Source organism: Lolium rigidum, chromosome 4 (genome assembly GCF_022539505.1).
Source record: "Lolium rigidum isolate FL_2022 chromosome 4, APGP_CSIRO_Lrig_0.1, whole genome shotgun sequence".
Classification (NCBI taxonomy): Eukaryota; Viridiplantae; Streptophyta; class Magnoliopsida; order Poales; family Poaceae; genus Lolium; species Lolium rigidum.
In genome coordinates, this window is record NC_061511.1 from 282,447,869 (window position 1) to 282,459,797 (window position 11,929).

Genomic DNA, 11,929 nt, shown 5'->3' on the forward strand with positions numbered 1-11,929 from the left:
CATTGATAAACGGGATTTCTTACATAAAGAGCTGATTGCTCTCAAAAGGAAGTGCTAGGGGATACATTGCCCCATCTGCTACTACTGATCCTATGCTAAGGGTCCTATCTATGGGCCGTCGCTGCCCTCGTCGTCGTCGTCGTCGCCGCTGTCGGTGCTACTCCCGGCGGGCTCGTCGTCGCTGCTGCAGCGACCGCCGGCAGGGCCCTCGTTGTCCTCGTCTTCCTCGTCAGCGTCGTCGTCGTCGCTGTCGAAGTCGCTGAGGTTCCCCGGCCAGGGGCAGAAGCGCTTGGCCGGCGGCTCATCGGAGGAGGTGTCGTCCTCCTCCTCCTCCTCCTCCTCCTCCTCCTCGGAGGAGGTGAAGTCGTCCCAGGAGAAGCGATCGTCATCGCTCTCCTCCTCCGTTTCCCGTCGGCAAGGAAGCGGAGGTCACTTTCCCCGTCGGTCGAGGACTTGTCGTCCTCGGACTCGGACGGAGAAGTTGTGACTGGACTCGTCCCCGTCTTCGATGGCGCGGCGGATGTTGGCCTCATGGGCCTCCTCCGGGTCCCACTCCGGCGTCGGCTCGCGGGAGGAGGAGGACTGGGTGGAAAGACCCGACGAGGCAGAGGAGGAAGAAGACATGGTGGCAGAGGAGGACTTTTGGAGTGCTAATGCGGAGGGGATAAAGAAGCGAACTGTTTGGAGCGGTTAAATAAAAGGGGATATAGTGAAGATTCAATGCCACAGCAGTTTCCGAGGAAGTGGTGCCCAACAGAGAAAAAAAATTGCCAGGCCACGCGGAGAAGCGGAGGAGGCAAGGCATCATGATGAAGGATACTGCGACGGTTCTGCTCTGCCACGACATGACCCGACGAAGAAAAAGCAGAGTGATTTTGGAATTGTCATTTCCAAAACCGGGGGGCATGTGTTATCACCAGAATTTGACCGGATCGTAGATGGGCCGCGATTAAAGATGGGCTTGCGTAATATACATGGAAGAAATACATGAATCGGCCTTATATGCAAAGTTTGGGCTAGTTTGCCCGTGTATCTGTAATATAGTAGGATACGTGTCGGTTAGATAGAGTTTGGCTCGTGCCCGGTTGGGATTATTCCCACGGTAGAAAGTCTACGGACTATAAATATGTATCTAGGGTTTATGAAATAAACAACAATCACGTTCACCACAAACCAATCTAGGCGCATCGCCAACTCCCTTGTCTCGAGGGTTTCTTCCGGTAAGCATCATGTTGCCTAGATCGCATCTTGCGATCTAGGCAAGTACACGTTTATTCGCTGTTCATGCGTTGCTCGTGCTCGAAGCCTTGTTGATGGCGAGCAACGTAGTTATCATAGATGTGTTAGGGTTAGCATTGTTTCATAGTATCATATGCTTTCGTCCGTGCAACCCTTAGACATCTAGCCGCCCTTACACCTATCTTAGGTGTAAGGGCGGCACCCCGCTTGATCTTTATTTAGTAGATCCGATCCGTTATGATTGCTCCTTGTTCTTCAAGGATTAGTTTAATATCTCGCATAGTTAGGCCTTACAAACGGGTTGAAGGATCCAAGTGGCGCGTAGGGTGTAATTTGCTAGCCCTAGACAGGATGTTCCGGGATCAACTTCATGTTGGTTTTTAGGCCTTGTCTAGGGTCGGCTTACGATCACCGTGCGTGGCCGCCAGGCTCAATCACGCGTAGGATGTTCCGATTATGTGGTGAAAACCCTAAATCGTAGTAGGTCGTTTTAGCTTTATATTGATCAAGCAGGACCACCATATATTCGTACACCTCGTACGGATCATGGGTGGATCGGCTCTTTGAGCCGATTCACAGGATAACCTGAGAGCCGATCGAGGCTCGTATTTAATGTTTACGTGTATGCCATGCAGGAAACTAAGCGAGGCACATCCATCACCTTCCCGACCAGGTATAGGTCAGGTGGCACGCCCTTGCACCAGCATCGGACGTGCGTGCCGAGTCTTTGCGGGCCGTCGCTCGGAGGGACCAGGGCCAGCCGCAGTCCTGGGAGCCTCCCGGCTCTACTGTGTTGCCCGTCGCTGCTCGCATGTGGGTTTCTGACCGCAACAGTACGCAGACGACACTGCTTATCTTACTGGGCCGATAGAGTTCGGATTGTGGCCCTAAAAAAGAATTTGGAAAAGTTCTCTAATTCCACGGAGTTAAGAATCAATTTTGAAAAATCCCAGATGGTGCCAATAAATGTGTCTGAGGATGTGGTAGAACGACTTGCTTTAGATTCTGGATGCCGAGTTGGGTCTATGCCTTTCACCTATTTAGGGCTACCTTTAGGTACAGCCAAGCCAACAATTTAAGAGCTCAAGCATTTGGTCTGTTGTGTTGAAAGGAAGTTGTCATCTAGCACCAGTGTTTTGTCTCAAGGTGCAAAGGTTGCAACTAATCAATTCGGTTCTTACATATATGTCTTTGCACTTCCTTTGCTCGTGGTAGCTTCCTCCTAGTCTCACTATTCAGTTGAACAGAATTCACAGGCAGTGCTTGTGGAGAGATAACACTGATACTTCCAAGCAGTCGCTAGCGGCTTGGGAATTGATTTGCAAACCTAAGAAAAATGGTGGTTTAGGAATTCTGAATTTTCAAAAACAAAATGCTTCTCTCTTGATCAAGCACTTGGATAAATTCTATAATAAAGTCGATATTCCCTGGGTCAGCCTAGTATGGCATTACTATTACACAGATAAAATGCCGCATGCAGAGAAACTTTATGGTTCCTTTTGGTGGAAAGATATTTTGAAACAAGTAGATAATTTTAGAGGAGTATCTCACGTGAAGCTAGAAACACTTTAAATTTTTGGGAAGACAAGTGGCTAATTGCCGATTCTAGTATACCCCTCAAACTGAGATTTTCTAGGCTATTTTCTTATTCGCAAAATGCAAACTTTTCCGCAGCCCAACTTATGACTATTAGCAGCTAGAAGATGTGTTTTATTCGCCTCTGTCTCGAAGGGTATTTGATGAATTCCAAACCTTGCAGAATCTAATGATGGCGAACCCATTAAGCGATCACAAGGATGTTTGGGCCTATATTTGGGGAGAGAAATATGCATCGGCGCAATTTTATGGTCAAATACATGAGCATTTGAGCACATCACTGTTCCCAAGGTGTTTCATTGGCTGTGGAAATCAAGCTGTATGATAAAGTCCAAGGTTTTACCTTGGCTTTAATTGATGGATAGATTGAACACTCGAGATCTTCTGGAGCGTTGACATTGGCAGGTTACAGACAGACGGTGATAGCGGGAGCTAGAAGAAGTTTTAACAGGCCTTTTTTTCATGAAAGTCCTCACCACAGCTTGTTGGCATATTTGTCTTAGGAGAAATGCGTAAATTTTAGGCAAGAGAGACCAACTTTTGCTTGCTGGAGAGGTAGTTTTATCCACGACATGTCCCTGCTTAAGCATCGGATTAAAAAGAAATACCATGTTGAGCTCATGACTTGGATCCCCTCTTTACCATAAGGTTGTAAATATTTAGGTAGGTGTGGAGTTTTACCTTGTATTTGTAGAGTTTTTCTTTTATCAATATTTAGGTAGGTGTGGAGTAAAAATGTTGTGGGGATTTTTGCCTCACAGTCCAGAGTCAAAAAAATACGGTGTTCCATTCAGCTCTGGGGCAATTTCTTTCAAGGTGTTATTCGACAGTACCCCTCTCCACTTTTGAATCCAAGTTTTCAGAGACACAAGTAACCAAAACCTAGATGCATGGATCAAATAACGAGAGGTCATGATTCCTCTCGTTCATCAGCACCTGGTATGAGCAACACGGTGCATGAAGACAAACACACATCAGAACGGGATCAGTTTGTTGTAGGCAACAGTGTATACCTGCGCCTGCAACCATATGTGCAAACATCGGTTGCCAACCGATCATCACAGAAACTCTCATTTGAGTACTTTCGCCCTTACTTTTTTTTACGGTAACTTTGGCCCTTACTTGGTGCTCCGGGCGGTGGGCAAGGTCGCCTACAAGATCCAACTGCCTCTGTCTTCATGCATACAACTTGTTGTGCATTTGCCCCAGCTGAAGAAAACCATTCCTGACAAACCGAAGGTCTACACCGATTACCAAGATGCATTCTCTCCACGCTAACACTAAATATTGCTGAAGGTGAGACGTCAAATGGTCGGGATTGCCGGATGAGTGAAAAACCTGAGAGCCTCTCTTCACGCTCGTTAACATGTTTTCCAGCGGCACCGGGGTGAGGACATATCGGTACTCCTCCCGGGGTTAATGTCACGCACAGATTGACACGTACCTGACCAAGATCCTCAAGGAGAAGAGACCCATGGAAGCATGGGAACGCATCCGTGAGGCGCACCAGCTGGTAGGTGGGGACAACCGGCAGATTCTTTGGTAAATTCATAGATCTGGACATATTTTGTTGTGTACGTGCACTTATTTTTGTATGTATCTAGTTTGTTTTAAAATATTTAAAATGTTTTATATTAGTGAACGGAAGGAGTATTTCCATTCCATTATATAAGTTGTTTTAGCAAACTATTACTCCCTCCTTTCCTACATATAAAGGTCTATAATGTAGACTGTATATGCACCACTTTTGTGGAAAAATATTCAGGGATTTGATTATATTTTCTCATCTTATGCAAAGCTCTCTGCTTTCTCACGTTAACTGTACAGGGTAATCCCGCTTAAATCTGATGTGATTTTTCCTCAATATATGTTCTTCGATTTCTGTTCAAAAAAAACTGTATGACTTATACGGAGTATCCAGGAATGGAGGGAGTACAAATATAATTTCAAATGTTCGTTCAGGAACAAACGATCGATCATCCGCATACTCTGCACTTCTAAAGGAACTGACTTTCCCTTGAAGTATGCAAGACAAACAGACGAAACCATCATGCCAGCCAAATGTCAAAACCTCCCAAAACCGTGACCGTTCATGGCGCCCTCCTTCCTCGGACGGTCGGACCTCCTCTCCGCCACCCGCTTCCACGCGCGCGCATTCCCATCCGCGCTTCGCCTCAGACACCACCAACGCCAGCTTCCCCTCCCCGCCTTTGGCCACCGCCACGAGTCATCACAACGCGAAAGAATCGACCAATTGCTCCCCGGCCGGACAAACAATGGCGCCGAGCAAGCTCCGCAAGGCGCTGGGCGCGGTGAAGGACCAGACGAGCATCGGGCTGGCCAAGGTGGGCAGCGGCAGCGGCGCCGCCTCGACGGAGCTGGAGGTGGCCATCGTCAAGGCCACCAAGCACGGCGAGAGCTTCCCCGCCGACGAGCGCCACATCCGGGAGATCCTGGCGCTCACGCGCTACTCCCGCGCGTACGTCGGCGCCTGCGTGGCGTCCCTGTCGCGCCGCCTCGGGCGCACCCGGAGCTGGGACGTGGCGCTCAAGACGCTGGTGATCGTGCACCGCCTCCTGGCCGACGGCGAGCCGGCGTTCGAGCAGGAGCTCTTCTACGCCACGCGTCGCGGCACGCGCATGCTCAACATGTCCGACTTCTGCGGCCGCGCCCGCGCCGACGCTTGGGACTTCTCCGCGTTCGTCCGCACCTACGCCGCGTACCTCGACGACCGTCTCGAGTACCGGATGCAGGGCCGGCAGGGCGGCGCCAACCGCTGCAAGCTGCTGCGCGACGAGCTCTACCGGTCCCCCGGCAGCCGGTTCAGCAACGACGGCGCTAACGAGAGCCGACGGGAGGACGCGGCGGCCGACGCCGACGACGCCGACGCCAAGGCGGTGGCGCTGGTGCCGAGGGACACGCCGACGAACGAGATGACGCTGGAGCAGCTGCTCGGCAAGGTCCATCAGCTGCAGCATCTCCTCGACCGCTTCATCGCCTGCCGCCCCGTGGGTGAGTCCATCCGTGCGTGCGCGCAATTGTATTCGTTCTTTGGATCATATGATCGCCGAGCGTGCGCTAATTATGGAATGACGTGTACGATTGCAGGCGCGGCGAGGACGAACCGGGTGGTGACGGTGGCACTGTACCCGCTGGTGAAGGAGAGCGTGCAGCTGTACTGCGAGCTGACGGAGGTGATGGCGGTGCTCATCGAGCAGTTCCCGGACATGGAGACCGCGGACTGCGAGCGCGTGCACGGCGTCTTCTGCGGCCTCGTCAAGCAGATCGACGAGCTCGACGCCTTCTACGCGTGGTGCAAGGACGCCTACGTCTGCCGCCAGTCCGACGTCCCGGAGGTGGAGGTCATCACGCAGAAGAAGCTGGAGCTCATGGACGATTTTATCCGCGACAGACGCGGCGCCGAGTCGCAGCAGAAGCTGTCGCCGCCGTCACTGGAATTGCCCAGCCCGGAGCCGGAGGCTGAGGAGCTCGACATGAGCGCTACCAGGGCCCTTCCCGCGCCGGTGGAGCCACCGGTTGCTGTTCAAGACGAGCACAATTCCGGCGAGGTGTCGCATGCAGAGCAGGAGGTACCACTACTGATCGCCACCGACGTGGTAGAGGAAGAGGCGGACTTCTTGAACTTGAAGGCGGACGCCATGTCCGGGGAAGAACACGGGAAGCTGCTGGCTCTAGCGTTGTTCGATGGCAACCCTGCCGGATCGGCGCCGACATGCGACCTGTTCGACACCTCGTCGGCGGACTGGGAGACGGCATTAGTCGAGTCGGCGAGCGCGCTCGCGAACCAGCGCGCGGTGCTCGGGGGCGGGCTCAACATGATGGTCCTCGACGGCATGTACAACCACGCAACGGCGGCGAACGCACAGGTGTTCTCAGGCAGCGCGAGCAGTGTGGCTTTGCGGCCGCCCAGTGCACACATGCTGGCGCTTCCTGCACCGCCGGGGATGTGGAGTGTCGCGGCAGGTGCGGACCCCTTTGCGGCGTCGGTAGTTCCACCGCCGACGTACGTGCAGATGTCCGACTTGCAGATGAAGCAGCAACTTCTGACGGAAGAGCAGATGGTGTGGCAACGTTATGGCAAGAATGGTATGCAGGGGCAAGGGGCCCTGTCAATGCTAGAACAACGGCCTCCCGGTGTTTACCATCGTGCTTCTTAGAAAATGGAACATTAATTGTCTGTTACACATTTTAATTGTTTTTCAAGAAAGACTAGAAAGATCTGGAGATCAGAGAGTGAATTGGGTCATACTTCAAAAGCCTTCAACCGAATCAACTGGTGTTTTGTCTAGCAAATCACCTTGTGCCAGATGATACGATACTAAAAGCTATGAAAATAGAAAACTAAGGAAACATGCAGCAGCAGTGCTACAAACAGACCAACAAAAGGCATTTCCACACATAATAACATAATAATAATGATTCAAATAGTTAATACAAACTAGGACTGCAAACAAATGTAAACCACATTAATTAAGCTACTAGACTGTCAAGTAAGCCCTCAGGCAGCAGGCTACGGTTGACAGTTATTACACAAATATGTAGACTGATGGACTGCAGCATCACCATCCAGATAGATAACTTTCAAACCAGCAGTAAACAGTTTTGTCTGCACAAGCAAACAGTAACCAGCTCGGTCGCTTGTCCAGTACTGTGCGCATGCTTGAGACACAACCAAGTTCCGGCTTCAGAAGAGTGTTGGCCTTGTCATACGCCCAGGAATCGTTGGGCCATCTAGAGGAGATGCCAACATCAAAGATTCATGAAGAGTCATTGCATTAAAGAATGATGGCTCAAATACGCAAATCAGAAACAGCAGATACTTCTGACATCGATAGCCACTTAAGAGAATGGATCCTTCATGGCTGGGTTCAAATAGCTGGAGCTTGCAAGGTTATTGGGAGCAGGAGGCATGTCATAAAAAGAGCTGGTCATCTCTGGAAGCGACCCGCTTGCATCAAAGGCTAGAGGAGCAGCATAATCGTAGTGACCATTGTATGTTGATTGATCCAGAGGATACAGCAAGAACTGATCATTTGCCAAATCAGAGGAGAAGGTTTCACCAGGAGCAAAGAGATCATCGAGTTCTATAAATTCATCACCAGGGTACATGTTCTGCGAATTGTTTTCAGTAACACCGGTGTTGATAGCACAAAAATCAACATTAGGAGCACTTCCTGCCCAGGCAAGCCCTGCCAATTCGTTGTAGAGATCAGAAGTGTTTGTCTCAAGAGCTTGAGCCTCAAGATCAGAAATTGGAGGCAGACCAGGATTCTGCAACAAAACCTAAGTTAGCTACATAGAACTAACATCTTGAGCAGAAGATTCCAGAATAAGTAAATTATGAAATTAACCAGCAAATACCTCTGCAAAAGGTAGGTCATGGTTGGGAGAATCATCCAAAAACATTGACAGTTCATCCAATAAAATTCCATCAATTTCAGGAGGTGCTTCATTGACCTCTTCAGAATTGATGTTAACATCAGAAGATGGAACAGACTGCTGAGCTTGTGGTTCCTGAATAACTATGGCAGTAGCCAAGGCAGAACTTTCAGCTTGCGGGTCCTCAATACCTGAGGATGGTGCAATAGCGAAGAGAGAAGTTCCAGCATCCAAATTATCCCATTCATTCTCATCAAAAGGAGCTCCATATTGCTCGCCAATCCTTGGGCCGAGTCCACTTTTTTTAAATATCTTGCAAAGTACGTAAGCATCCTGAAATAATAAACCGATGACAATGTATTTAAATAACCTTGCAGAGCACTAGAAATACTATCCAAAGATAACTACAAATAAAGATAGGTAGCTCATTCTGCCACCTTGTAAAGGTCATGTATTAACTGAATTACATTCCAGTATGGTACAGAGTAGATATTTCTCATGCAAAATAGACTATTCAAAGATCAGTACTGCTTGACTTACATAGAATACAACTATTGTCGCATTACGACATATGACAAGGAGTAAGGAATCAATTACAGTACAAGATTTAAATAGGTTAACTATGTAACTGAAACATCTTGCTAACAGTCTAATAAACATAAACAGTGTAGAGGCAAAAAGCAGTACCTTTGAGAAACCAGCAGAAGCCAGACTTTCATCTTCCATTTTGTATTCATACATAACCCAATCAGTTCTGTTGCCTTTGGGTGCCTTGCCTTCATGAAAAATCAAGGTTTTCTTCAACCCAACAATGCGAGAGTTCAGCACAATTTCTCTATCCTTTCCACTTGTTTTCCAGTAACCATTCGGAGTGGCACGGTTAGTCCTAGACCCTTTGGGGTATTTCTTGTCACGAGGGCAAAAGAAAAACCACTCAAGATCTTTGCTCTGAAGACAGGATTTATCTACACACACAAAAAGAAGGTTTGGACAATAATAAGAAATAAATTTAGAAAAACTGGGAGGATTAATTCAGGTTTGTATAATTACATCCGAGGAAAAACAGAATTAAAAGAGAATTACCAGGAAGGTCCCAAGGAGCAAATTTGTAAAGCTCAACCACTGATATAGCTTCAACAAAAAGCTTCTTCCCCATAATCCTCCTTTTCAGGTAGTATGAAACAAGCTCAACATCAGTTGGGTGGAAACGAAAGCCAGGTGGCAGGCAAGTTTGAGCCATCGCCGCAGTGGGTGTCTTGCGCTCAGTAAGAAGAAAGAACAGAGAGATCCTAGCGTGAAACACAAGCAGAAATGCTTCACCAGAATATGCAATTATCAACACCAATCAGGGAACAGTCAAGTTCGGCTCAACAGGTGGAAGTTCAGTCCTCAGAAGACAGAAATAAGGACCGTGGATCAAGCAAACTTGAGAAGAGAGTAGCTCTCAAAAGTTTTGAGAAGAGAAAGGAATCAGAGAGAGAGCTTCAGAAGATTGCAGTGTGAGCAGAATAGGACAGCTCACGATGTGACAAGTATTCTGAAGGGAGTAGACCAACAGAGCTATTGGTCCAATGAGCAGAGAACGGAACTGATGAGAAGCCACTCTTGGCAAGACTCAACGAAAGCAGGTACACCAGGGACTAGAGCGAGGATTGTTTACGATCCCGGATGAGAGAAGCTGAGTCTTGCCAATTAAACCGACTACCACTGACTCACATAATAGGAAGTATTAGCACAAAACTCCCAGATAATCCACCTGTATCAAGTGAAGTCTCGGAATTTTATGCAATATATGAACCAGAAGTAGCACGTGAGGAAATAAGGAGATCCCTCGCGGACTTCAAAAGACATGGGTGATCAAGTTCAAAATCCTGCAGGAAAATATATAACATCATCAGTATATACAACAGCAAAAGTATATACATAATACATGTGTTCCATGTTTCTCTAGAAATCATCTTAGTGCCTTTCATAATAAAACATTAATTCTAAGATGATCTACCCTTAAAAAAAATTTATTATACAAGCCAGAAGTAGAGAGTATCTATAGGCAGCTAATTTTATGGGTGATCAAGTTGAAAATCCTGCAGGAAAATATATATCATCATCAGTCATCAGTATACAAGAGCAAAAGTATATACAGAATACATATGTTCCATGTTTTCTAGAAATCGTCTTAGCGTCACTCAAACTAAAACATTAATTCTAGATGCCCTACCCTCAAAAAACAATTATTATAGAAGGGAGAAGAAGTACAGATTATCTATAGGCAGCTAATTTTACAGCTCAATAAACCCACATTGATGCTGCCAGGCTTAATAAAATACAACATGCAACAAGCCCATTACCAGGTAGATGCATCTAGCATACCATCTAATCCAAATTACAGGCTCTGGGGAGCAAATCGACTCAACTCTGGTATTCGGGTGAAATTCAGGAACAGAACAACGTAATCTCTCCCACAGCCCGAAAAACTACATGATATCCAGCCTAATAAAGTCAACGATCACAATCCATCGTCCGAACCGACAGAAATAACCCAACCTCTACACAAATCGGAGCTCAGCTCGACCAAATCTCATAACGTTTGCGATCCCTCGTATACCCGATCACGTACCCCCAAAATCAACACCTAGATCGATCGAGCACGAACCCTAATCCGCGACCCCAGACAGAAACTCCGACGCACGGAAGACCGAACCGATCCGCGTCGCGATTCCTCGGCCCCCTACCGAGGAAATCGACGGATCGGACGCCAATCTGTTCCGACGGGGCCTAACTCGAAAATCAGATCTACGCCGATCGGAACCCCAACCAAACCAAGCCCGATCGTCCTAGAAACAAGCTCGATCAGACGACGGGGAATCGAGAGACCGGGGGCTTACGCGGAGGGCGCAGGGGAGCCAGCAGGACGTCGGGGGAGGTCGACGGGGAGGAGGTGAGCGCCGCCGTTTGGTCAATGGAGGGTGGGAGGATGTGAGGTTTTGGGGGAAGCAATCTCGCGTCGCTGGGTCGCCGGCTACTTTATACCCGCGGGTGGCGGGAGGGTGGGCCGGGTCGCTGACCACTGGGCCCCCGCAGTCCGTTCCTACTACTGTGCAGGGTTTCTTTTTTTCGTTAAATTAATAATTCGCCACGCCGCGTCGTGCGCTTCCAGGAAACTTCCCCTGTAAGGGACGATTGTCAAATTTTTCCAACTCTGGATGTTTGACCTGTCTTTCCATTGGCCTGGGATTATTTTAGGGAAAAGGTGGAGAAATTTGGGTGCTGCAGGGGGCTAAATGCGTAACTTTTAGATGTTTTGGTATTTGCGATGCGATTTCTGTTCTTTGGCTTTGTCTCTCGAACCCGGTGTCACGGAGCCGCACGATGCTGATGAGTGGGGCAGCGGTTTTGTGTGGAGCCTCTTGGGGCTGACGTGTGTGAGACTCGGCGTGACAACTGTGAGCCGTTGGATCGTTGGACTCTTGTCGTGCAGGTTTCATCTCATCCGTCCTGATCATGTCACCTGGTCCACCGTCTTTCTGCCTGAAACCTTGTTTTTCTTGCAATGTTGTGCAGAATTATAAACCAAATAAAAGAAATTATTGGTAAATCATCATAAATCAATATAAAACATGGTATTATTAACGTATATGTTGTAGATATGTATGAATTCAATATGATAAAGGACAAAATTCACGTATGTATATTG

General features: G+C 48.3%; 2 protein-coding genes across 3 annotated transcripts; one reads left to right on the forward strand and one right to left on the reverse strand.

Moving 5' to 3' along the window:
- The first annotated feature begins 5,111 nt into the window (after positions 1–5,111).
- LOC124707363 (putative clathrin assembly protein At4g02650) lies at positions 5,112–7,013 on the forward strand. The gene is made up of 3 exons (XM_047239019.1): positions 5,112–5,847; positions 5,944–6,148; positions 6,302–7,013. The coding sequence occupies exons 1-3, from the start codon at positions 5,112–5,114 to the stop codon at positions 7,011–7,013; spliced, it is 1,653 nt and encodes a 550-aa protein (XP_047094975.1).
- A 232-nt stretch (positions 7,014–7,245) lies between these two features.
- LOC124707881 (NAC domain-containing protein 82-like) lies at positions 7,246–11,224 on the reverse strand. 2 transcript variants are annotated; one of them, XM_047239579.1, is made up of 6 exons: positions 11,121–11,224; positions 9,319–10,106; positions 8,923–9,200; positions 8,218–8,568; positions 7,677–8,127; positions 7,246–7,645 (listed from the first exon to the last, which is right to left on the reverse strand). In XM_047239579.1, the coding sequence occupies exons 2-5, from the start codon at positions 9,473–9,475 to the stop codon at positions 7,696–7,698; spliced, it is 1,218 nt and encodes a 405-aa protein (XP_047095535.1). In that variant the 5' UTR covers positions 9,476–10,106; positions 11,121–11,224; the 3' UTR covers positions 7,246–7,645; positions 7,677–7,695. The 2 variants fall into 2 exon arrangements, with proteins under 2 accessions (XP_047095535.1, XP_047095534.1); XM_047239578.1 differs by having other exon boundaries at positions 7,246–8,127.
- Between the last annotated feature and the right edge of the window lie 705 nt (positions 11,225–11,929).

Bases quoted from the DNA above. Each gene is read 5' to 3' on its own strand.
- LOC124707363 (XM_047239019.1), top strand. From the start codon at position 5,112: ATGGCGCCGAGCAAGCTCCGCAAGGCGCTGGGCGCGGTGAAGGACCAG. The intron at 5,848-5,943 runs GTGAGTCCATCC...GTACGATTGCAG, and splicing joins CATCGCCTGCCGCCCCGTGG to GCGCGGCGAGGACGAACCGG. The intron at 6,149-6,301 runs GTGCAAGGACGC...GGAATTGCCCAG, and splicing joins CTCGACGCCTTCTACGCGTG to CCCGGAGCCGGAGGCTGAGG.
- LOC124707881 (XM_047239579.1), bottom strand. From the start codon at position 9,475: ATGGCTCAAACTTGCCTGCCACCTGGCTTTCGTTTCCACCCAACTGAT. The intron at 9,201-9,318 runs GTAATTCTCTTT...TTGTGTGTGTAG, and splicing joins TGCTCCTTGGGACCTTCCTG to ATAAATCCTGTCTTCAGAGC. The intron at 8,569-8,922 runs GTACTGCTTTTT...TTATTATTTCAG, and splicing joins CTTCTGCTGGTTTCTCAAAG to GATGCTTACGTACTTTGCAA.